The following is a 10,841-nucleotide window of genomic DNA, read 5'->3' as shown; positions in this document are numbered from 1 at the left end:
ACAGCTGAGCGAAATTCTTGTGCCTGAATATACTCCTGCCCTGCCTGCAACTCATGGAGTGAGGTTATCACGCCACGAAGGGTGATCCATCTTTGATTATGATGACACTTGCACGCGCCATCTCGCGGCAACTGCTTTTGCTATTAGAGCATCCTTCACCTGCCCCCTCCCACTCTCCCCCCACCACCACCACTACGCTCGCGCTCGACACATATCCATGATAACATGTTAATATAGCGAAGTCACAGCTGTATCATTTATTACTGTACTACCGGTATAGCCAAAGCCTAGCTATCATAGTTTTAGATCTGTCATTAGTAGTATCCTAGATATATGCTCTGAGGCACGAAAACGCGGGATGGGACGGTGCTCTTTCATTCGTTTGCAGTGAGTTAGCATCAGAACACCTGCCGTCAGGTGAGCGCTGTCGCTCTGCGCACTTGTTGTGAATGTGCATTCATATTATTTTAAGTTTTTTAGTGATGTCTAAGTCCCTGTGGTACAACCACATATAGATGCAGCTTTATGTTACTGCTAGCATTACTAGCCATAGCGGATACACTCTTCACATTAGCTTGATCATCTGAGCCTGATCATTCATTGCTTTCGACACGTGCTATCTTCAAAGGATCACTTTAAGTTAAGCTTTTTTGTTTCTGTCATTCAGTATTGGAATTCTCTCTCTTCCGCTGTACATAGTTTATTGCAAATTTGAGGCTTTTTCTACTGCCATCTGCAGTGTTGATAAGCCTATTTGATAAACTTTGTCTCATTCCATCTTCATTTTAGTCTCTTGGACTTTTTGAGGATTAATATATCATGAGGTTTACACATAATGTTGGCCAAAAACAGGAACAGGGGTACATCTAAATTTAGATACTAAATTATCAATTAACAACAGCAGCAACAGATCCTTGTAGTCATAGATTTAATGTAGTATAGATATCAAAGAGGAATAGTCATACCTATTGAGGTAACCTTATAAATATTAGTCCTAATAGTTCGAAAGGGACTATTGAAGATGGAAAGAAACAAAGGTGATCAAATTTACAGATCAACACTGCGATTCGCAGTAGAAAAAGCCTCAAGTTTGCAACTAACTAAAAGGAAGGAATAGAATAGGTATGAGAGTAATTCTGTAAGTTTTAGGTTAAGCCTTAAGGTGGCATATAACAGTAAGCGTCCGCGATGTCACCGTTGCACTATTTTTGTCTCTAGATAAAAGGCCTTTTTTGGCATTTTTTTTCGCCGAAATTCGGCACTAGAGTGCAATAATTTAGCATTATGCACGCAAGTGTGATGCTCGTGGACGTCGAGAAAGCATTAGAAGTAAAATTATTTTTTGTGTGTATTCGTGACATTCCGTCAGGTGCGTAGTCACAGCGACGGTTGGTGTTTTTTGTGTATGAAATGTGTTCAGACAACTTTGCCAGAAATTCGCAATCATTAGAGCTGGCAAACGTTTCGAGGGGAGCATAGAGCATGAATCTGTAGTTATTTAACATGAATAAAGTGTATGTTTTGTAAGTGCAGTAACAGTGTGAGTATTTTTAATTAATTTCTGTTCGATGCTTATTCAGCCCTGCAGCCTATGGACGGCCTCTACTGTTGTTCAACACCTTAACCCGGGTTAGCTTAACCCTGCGCGATGAGGGGGGTTAAGCTAACTACGTTAAGACTCGTGTAGACGCATGTGAAATCATTAAATCGAGCTAAGTGGTAGTAATCAGTGTAACAGTATTCATGTTATTTCATGCACTGCACCAACGAGCCATCTATTATAAGCGCCATACGCGAGTGTTAGGGGAATCCAACATGGCAGCTCCCATGTCAACGTTGTAACTTCGATCGTGCTAAATAAAACACATGAACTACAACCAAGACTTGTCAAATACCATTACAATCAGTAGACTGAATAGGCGGCGACACATGCAATGTTGACATCCGCGTTACTTCCTTTCTGTGACTTTTCAAGATTCACAGATTTTCTCCTGCATATTTTTAACTTTTTGCGATATTTTCAATAATATACGGATCACGGCACGAAGAAATAACTGGGAAAAAGACGAGGTACAAGCTACTCGTTACATGCGTATACTTGCATACCGCTGTAAACCCTGCCTCCCACTAGCTAGCCTTAGAACTCGGGTTAAGACAAACTCCGCGTAGACGATGCGTGTTTCTGAACTCGGGTTATGTGTGAACTCGGGTTAGCTTAACTCGGGTTAAGGTGACTCCGTGTAGATGAGGCTTTAGCTCTCGCACATGCGCAGCAATGCAACTACAGAGTTTGCGATTAAACTTTCAAAAACGTCCTTCCTTTCGAAATTAGTATAAACTAACGTAACTTAGATAACGTAAAAACTTCAGACATCTGATAGAAAGGTTGATAGAACGTTGATAAACTAATCACCTCGTTGCCTTTTCCATAGTGTAAACCCAGCTTAAGCTGAAGGTAGTTGGTGATTAACGTTGCTCTTTTTTCCTCGCAGGAAGTCGAACGACAGACGGGAGAACCTGCGCAGGGGAAGAAACTGCTTAGCTTCCCACCTGTGTGATGGAGTCTTCCTACTTAGATGTACCGCCTGCAGAAGGAGAGAAATCGCATGCGTGTGATACGTGTGGACACAGATTCGCGCTAGAGAAGCATCTGCAGACCCACATGCTCATTCACACAGGAGAGAAACCCTATGCGTGTGATATGTGTGACTACAGATGCTCTCAGATGTGTGAGCTGAAGCGACACAAACGCACCCATACAGGAGAGAAACCCTACGTGTGTGATATTTGTTCATATTCGTGTTCCAAATTAGGTAACATGAAGGAACACAAGCGCATTCACACAGGCGAAAAGCCTTATGCATGTGACACATGTGACTACAGGTGCAGTAACCTATCCAATCTTAAGGCACACGAGCGAACTCACACAGGAGAGAAACCATACGCGTGTGATATGTGTGACTTGGTACAAGCTTGCTCTCAGATCGCCTGACCTCAAGCGACATAAACGGCATTCATACGGAGAGAAACCAATATGCGTTGATATGTGTGACTTACAGGTCGCAATCAAGCTAGTCGTCTTAAGGCACACAACCGCGAAACTCAACGCAGGCGAGAAACACCTATGCAATGTGTTAAATGTGACTAAAGGTTTCTCAACATAGACGGTCTTACCCGGCACACAGCGAACTCAGGCACAGGTGAGAGAAGCCCTACGTGTGTATACGTGTGACTACAGATGCTCCTGATAGTGCTAAACCTCAAAAGGCGGACACAAACCATCCTAACAGGAGAGAAACCCTACGTGTGTGACGATTTGTTCATATCATCTTGCTTGGCTTGAGTCGTCTGAGGTGCACTTTCGAACACACTCAGGATATGAAAAGGCTTTATTCGGATAGTGACATGAATAGCGAGTACAAATGTACGTCAGCCAAATCTTCTTAAGTCAACTCAAGTGACATTTCATACAGGGGATAATCCACAACGCTGTGATATCGTGTGGATTATGAGATGCTCTCGGATCGCGTAGCCTCAAGCGACACAAAACGCATTCATCACAGGAGAGAAACCATATGTGATGTGGATATTTGTTCTATTCATGTTCTACGGGACTTTGGTCTACATGAAGGTGGGGCACATCGAAACTGCACCTCAGGCGAGAAAGCCTATGCATGTGCCACATGTGACTTCAGCGTGCACGTAACCTCATCCCAATCTTAACGACACATGAGGCGACTCACACAGGAAGAGAAACATCGCGTCGTGATATGTGTGAACTTTAAGCTGCTCTCGACGCACTGACCTCCAAGCGCCATAAACGCAATTCACCAGACGAGAAACCGCATATGCATGTGATATTGTGTGATACAGGTCCAATCAACTAGTCGTCTTAACGGCACACCAAGCGAACTCACACAGGCGAGAACCACCTATGCATCGTCGATACATGTGACACGGTGTACTCACTAGACGGTCTCTTACGGCACACAAGCGAACGTCACATAGAAGAGAAACGCTTTGCGTGTGATACATGTGACTACCGTGCCGTCACCCTATCCAGATCTCTGTGACACACCATACGAACTCACGGCAGGAGCAGAAGCTCTTATGCTGTCGACACATGTGACTCAAACAAGGGGGTGCACTAAGTGGCTAAACTCAAGCGACACCCAACGCATCCATACAGGACGAGAGCCCTACGTGTGTGACCCATTCCTGTTCATCATTCATGTCTCGCTTGAGTCGTCTGACGGTGCATTTTGCGAACCACTGCAGGTGAAAAGCCTATTCATGTGACAAAAAGCGAGTACACAACACGCTCCCAAACTCTCTTCTAAGCACACAGCGAGCGCCCACTCACACGCAGCAAGCCCAACACCCCCGCCATGTGATTACGTGTATATCACCTCAAACGATGGCCAACAACCCAGCCCCGAAGAGAGATCCGCGCGTCTGCTCTCCACTCTCAAGCGCACACCCCCACACCACCGCATCCACTCACACGAGCAGACACCCAATATCGCTGCGCTGATACTTCCTCGCTTCATATTCATGTCTCTAACTTTGGTATACATGAAGGTGCACATTCGCCGCACCACTCACTCAGCGAACCAGCCCCTCATCCTGTGAACACATGTGTACTTCAGCGTGCAGTAATCATCCAACCACGACTCTCACACGATCGACGACACTCACCACGGAGACGAACACTCAACCACAGCACTCAAGTATACTGCCTGCTGAACACACACCAACCTAGACACACACACACACATACACACGCAAAATTTCCCAGGAGCAGCACAACCCCTCACTATCAACTCGCTCCTCTGCCTTGCTCTCCACGCGGCCTGCCACCACCCCACGCCCCACCACCTCTCCAAGCACACCCAAGCTCACTCACACATCGGGTCACGCCACACGCCCTCACGACACCTGAAATACACACTGTCAACTGATATGCCTCTGTTCTGGTCCTATGTGGACACCACACCACACCACGCACAAGACCGCCCTCTGGCTACTGGAGCACACACTCACTCACATCACCACCCGCCCCCTCACCTCACACACCACCGTCTACTTATTATTATCCAAACACAAAACTGGCGCATGACACGCCCTATCATATTCAGTAACAACTCAGACCACTGCGTCTCCCCGTTTTCAGAAAGCAACCTTACACACAATAAGGCCATCGTAACGCATATCTCGCCCACTCCCCACACCCCTATCTCTACCCATCACACGCCACACTCTCATCTCGCTCATACCTCCACTCTCAACACCACGTCCTCACCCGCTCATCCCCCACGCTCCTCATACCACTCATATCCTCCACTCACGCATTACATCCCGCCCACCTCACTGGCCGTTCTAACCACACCCCCCCCCCCCCCCCCTCCACCCCCATCCCTCCCCGCGCGTCGCTGTCATCAAGCCCAGAATCCCCCCCCGCACCGCCTCCTCCTCTGCAACCTTCCACCTCTCCCCCCTCACGCGCACCACCCCCAACACATCCACTATTAACTTCCACAACTCTTCCACCGCGCCCCCCCAACCCCCCTCCCCCTCGGCTTTCGCCTGCACGCACTCCTGCCTACCCGCCCCGCCGCCCATGTGATCCACCGGGCTCCCGCTATCGCACACTCCCATCCAGCCACTTCCTACTCATCGACACCCACCCCATCTCACCTCGCGCGCTCTGCTGTGCGCTCCGGACTCACGCCACCCCCCCATCCCCTCTCACCCACATCCCTCTCCCCTGCCCCATTCCCGGCCTCATGCGCGTTCCACGATCCACCCGCCTCTGCGCTCCGCTCCACATCTGCTCTCGCGCACCTACCCTCACACGCACCCGCCGCCGCTCTCCTCTCACGCTCATACCGCCCCCGGCGCGTACTCCCTACACCCTAGACCACGCACTCGCCTCCCCCCCGCTCTTTCTTCTGCGCAGCTCACGTCGCTCCACCTCACCCCCAGCTCTCATCACTCCAGCCTCCACCTCACTACCTATACCCCTCACCGTACCCCTATATTCCCACGGCACTCTCACCCTCTCACGTCTACCTCTCATACGTCCAGCTCCCACCTAACCGCTACTCGGTCGCTAGTAGCTACCAGTCACTCAGTCAACTAGTCACCCCTCAGTCCACCCCCAGTCAGCTCACGTCAGTAGTAGCAGCCCAGCACTAGCAGCTCAGTCAGTCAGTGAGCTCTCCCTACCCCCCACGCTCCACATCCTGCTCAAGCATGCCCTCGCTCGCCACGCTCTCACCCACCCGCTCGTGCGCTATCACCCACCCGTCTCTCCCCTGACCTGCAAGAAGCTGTGGTCACCCACCACATCTCTGTCTCCACGAGCAGTCGAGTCACACAGTGTCTCCGCCCATGCTCCTCTACCTCCCCTCGCTCCCCCCCCCCCCCGCAACCCTCGTCCCGGCTCCCCTCAACCTACTTGAGGCACCCCCGCCTCCGGATGCCGTTTGGGGGCCCCCCCGCGCTGTATCACGCTAGAACTTGGCTCCACCGTCCCGCCCCCCCCCCTTCACTCGGCCCCGCCACGCCTCTCACCTCCCCTTCGCTAACCACCCCCCCCCCCCTGCACGCGCTGTCCGTCTCACACCTGTCCCGCAGTCTGCCCGCCTAAACGGGCAGCTCCCTCCAGCGCTCCACGCGCGGTCTACTACCCCCCACCCTTCATACCTGCAGCTCTCTCACACTCCAACGCCCCACGCCGCACCCGCTCCCTGCAGGGACAAGCTCCGCTCACGGAAATGCTATCGCCATCCATGCGCGTCGTACCTCCACTCCAACCGCGAGCGCGCCTCGAGCGACAGCTCCACGTGATACCACGTCTGACCCGTCCTACTCCCCTCACCACACACTCTCCACACACGCTCAACACTCCCCCCCTACACCTCCACCACCCCCCCCACCGCCCCCCCCCCCTCCCACACCCTCCACACCTACCCCCTCGCCTACTATACCTCCCGGCATCCCACTCCTACCTAATATTCTATATCATACCCCACACACTCACCCCCCCTCACTCACCACTACAATATCAAATACCTACTCCACCACCTCATACACATACTATTTATCACATACTCACCCCCACCTAATATATATTCCATCATACCCTACCCCCAACTATACAAATACCTACCCTACACCCAATATACCCTTTATACTATACTATATATCTCATAATCTACCGGGGTTCGCTCCACGAAAACTTAATCTACCTGCGCGTGGGGCACAGGCACATCCATGATGCACAACCCTACACCCCCTCACACCCTGCACCCCCTCCACTCCCCAACCCCCCCATCTCTCCACACAACCAACCCGCGAGCGACACGCACCAAACGCCAGCACCGACGACTGGCTCTCAGGCCCACTCACGGCCACTCCACCGCCGTTAGCGCACGGGCCTTTTTGCATCATGATATCTCTCCCCCACGCCATAATCTACATCCTTGCTGCGACGACACCCCTCACCTCATACCCCAGCACTACCTATCCTCACCCCTCACCCTCACCCTCACCCCCCACTCCACTCTCTCACTCCTACTTCTCACCTCACCCCTTTCATACTCATACCTAACTATTCTACACCTCTATTCACTACCCACCTCATCTCACTCATCACTACTCATTCTCACTCTTCTCCTCACTCACAATACCCATAACTTCCTATACATACTACCCCCAACTACTCCCCACACTACCTCAGATAATCATCGCACTACCCTTCCGCTCTCAGGGGCTCTACGTCGCTTCGGCACTCTACGCGTCTCACTCTCGTCTCACTCAACCCCCCCGTTAAGCCTCTCTCGCAACGCATCACCACCTCACACATCAGCTCACCACCCACCACGTGCCCACGCAACGACTACCACGAACACAGCGGCATCCACGCCGGGGATGCTTACACCACATCCCCCATATAGCATTTCCCTACGACTTTCCCTGCAGCAGCAAGGGTCGGCTGCTTCACTCTAAACACCGCGTTACGTGGTATACCAACGCGCCTAACGGCCTAGACCTCCCTACCCAACCTACAACACAGTCTTTCGCGACACGCTTCGTGCTAGCCGAAGGCTAACTTCGCCGCGAGTGAAGGTGTCGAACGTGTAGCAGTCTAGCTATAACCCCCGCCAAACTGCATCCAGTGCCTGGCCAATATTGCACAAAGCCGACAGTATTGGGTAGCACGGTACAAGAGCATGGCGAGCCGCTAGTTTACTCGACTGCCACTAACAACATTGTGTTTACACAGTTCTTCCCACTCCGGGAGACTACACATTGTCATTCTGCACCACACCTAAGAATACTTTCTAATAGCTACAAGTACATGTTAGCAAGGATAATAGTAGCTGGGTAAGTACGTACTACTACTCCCACTACTACGCTGCTGCTACTACTACTACTAACTAGTACTGTAACTAGTTACTACTACTCAACTATACACTGATACTACTAGTACTACTATAGTAGCTAGAGACTATCTACTCACATACTAATCACCATAATATATAGTACTACTACTAGAGCTAGTACTACTACTAGGGCTCAAAGAAACGGTCTTTGCTAGGTTAAATACCCTATACTAACAACCCTGCTTATATAGCAAGCAATTTAGCTCTAGCAAGTTCCTGAATCTGACGAATGACAGAGCAGATGAAGATTGTAATGGGGGGGGGTTTGTGCATTAGTCCGAGCCAACACAGACCCCAGTAATGGGGGTCATGATAGAAGCTACTAGTGTCATACAACCCTATCACATCCGACCGGCCTACACAAATCTCAGCAAAGCAGCTTGAAAGTTGAAGTTAAGAGATTTGTGTCCAGTGAGAGTAATTCAAAAAGGCTCGATTCTGGCTTATACACCACGCGCTATGGTAGGGTGGTAAAACCCAGAGTGATTACATCTATGTAAATAGTTATAAGCTATGACGTGAACATGGTTTAAGTGTATTGTCAACCATATATAGTTCTTTATGTTAAATATTGAGTGGCAATTATATGCTGTATACTGAATGGCTTAATTTGTGTAATTTCTTTTGAAAACGGGGAAGATGTTCTATTGTTACTGAATATATAGGCGTGTCATGCGCAGTTGGTGTTTGTATAATAAACGACACTAGTTTATGTACGTAGCAACAGTACGTGGCTCCAGCTAGCCAGACGTCTTGTCTTGTTTGTCCACATAGAACAGAACAGCTATATCATTGACAGTGTGTTATCACGTGTCTAGGGCTTTCCTCCCATGTGAGTTAGCTTGTGTGTCTTGAGATTTGCTGGCTGATTGGACCTGTAGTCACACATATCACATGTATAGGGTTTCTCTCCCGTGTGAATGCGTTTATGTCGCTTGAGGTCAGGCATCCGAGAGCAGCTAAAGTCACACATATCACACGCGTATGGTTTCTCTCCTGTGTGAGTTCGCTCATGTGTCTTAAGATTGGATGAGTTACTGCACCTGAAGTCACATGTGTCACATGCATAAGGCTTTTCGCCTGAGTGAGTTCGAATGTGCACCTTCATGTAACCAAAGTTAGAACATGAATATGAACAAATATCACACACATATGGTTTCTCTCCTGTATGAATGCGTTTGTGTCGCTTGAGAGTACGCATCCGAGAGCATCTATAATCACACGTATCACATGCGTGTGGTTTCTCTCCTGTATGAATGCCCTTGTGTTGCTTAAGAGATTTGGCTGACGTACATTTGTACTCGCATTTGTCACATGAATAAGGCTTTTCACCTGAGTGTGTTCGAAAGTGCACCTTCAGACGACTCAAGCGAGAACATGAATATGAACAAATGTCACACACGTAGGGCTTCTCTCCTGTATGGATGCGTTTGTGTCGCTTGAGTTTAGCCACTTCAGTGCACCTGTAGTCACATGTGTCACATGCATAGAGCTTCTCTCCTGCGTGAGTTCGTATGTGTGTCACAAGACTGGATAGGTGACGGCACCGGTAGTCACATGTATCACACGCAAATGGTTTCTCTTCTATGTGAGTTCGCTTGTGTGCCGTAAGACCGTCTAGTTGAGTACACCTGTAGTCACATGTATCACATGCATAGGGTTTCTCGCCTGTGTGAGTTCGCTTGTGTGCCTTAAGACGGACTAGTTGATTGGACCTGTAGTCACACATTATCAGCATGCATATGGTTTCTCTCGCCTGTGTGAATGCGTTTATGTCGCTGAGGTCAGGCTCGAGAGCAGCTAAAGTCACACATATCACACGCGTGCAGGGTTTCTCTCCTGTGTGAGTTCGCGTCATGTGTCTTAAGATTGGATAGGTTACTGCACCTGTAGTCACATGTGTCACATGCATAAGGCTTTTCGCCTGAGTGAGTTCGAATGTGCACCTTCATGTAACCAAAGTTAGAACATGAATATGAACAAATATCACACACATATGGTTTCTCTCCTGTATGAATGCGTTTGTGTCGCTTGAGAGTACGCATCCGAGAGCATCTATAATCACACGTATCACATGCGTGTGGTTTCTCTCTATAATAGTCTTGTGTTGCTTAAGAGATTTGGCTGACGTACATTTGTACTCGCATTTGTCACATGAATAAGGCTTTTCACCTGAGTGTGTTCGAAAGTGCACCTTCAGACGACTCAAGCAAGAAGATGAATATGAACAAATGTCACACACGTAGGGTTTCTCTCCTGTATGGATGCGTTTGTGTCGCTTGAGTTTAGCCACTTCAGAGCATCTGTAGTCACACGTATCACACACGTAGGGCTTCTCTCCTGTGTGAGTTCGCTTGTGTGCCGTAAGACCGTCTAGTTGAGAACACCTGT

The 10,841-nt window shown here is 49.3% G+C and overlaps 1 protein-coding gene across 1 annotated transcript; it reads right to left on the bottom strand.

Annotated features, from left to right (window-relative positions):
- Nucleotides 1-8,635: 8,635 nt before the first annotated feature.
- On the bottom strand, nucleotides 8,636-10,535 carry LOC106818964 (zinc finger protein 845-like). Its single transcript, XM_014823630.1, has 2 exons — nucleotides 10,309-10,535; nucleotides 8,636-10,136 (listed from the first exon to the last, which is right to left on the bottom strand). The coding sequence occupies exons 1-2, from the start codon at nucleotides 10,493-10,495 to the stop codon at nucleotides 9,265-9,267; spliced, it is 1,059 nt and encodes a 352-aa protein (XP_014679116.1). The 5' UTR covers nucleotides 10,496-10,535; the 3' UTR covers nucleotides 8,636-9,264.
- Nucleotides 10,536-10,841: the final 306 nt, after the last annotated feature.

Source organism: Priapulus caudatus, unplaced genomic scaffold, assembly GCF_000485595.1.
Source record: "Priapulus caudatus unplaced genomic scaffold, Priapulus_caudatus-5.0.1 Scaffold2695, whole genome shotgun sequence".
Lineage (NCBI taxonomy): Eukaryota > Metazoa > Priapulida > Priapulimorpha > Priapulimorphida > Priapulidae > Priapulus > Priapulus caudatus.
This window is presented reverse-complemented; position numbering and strand designations above follow the sequence as displayed.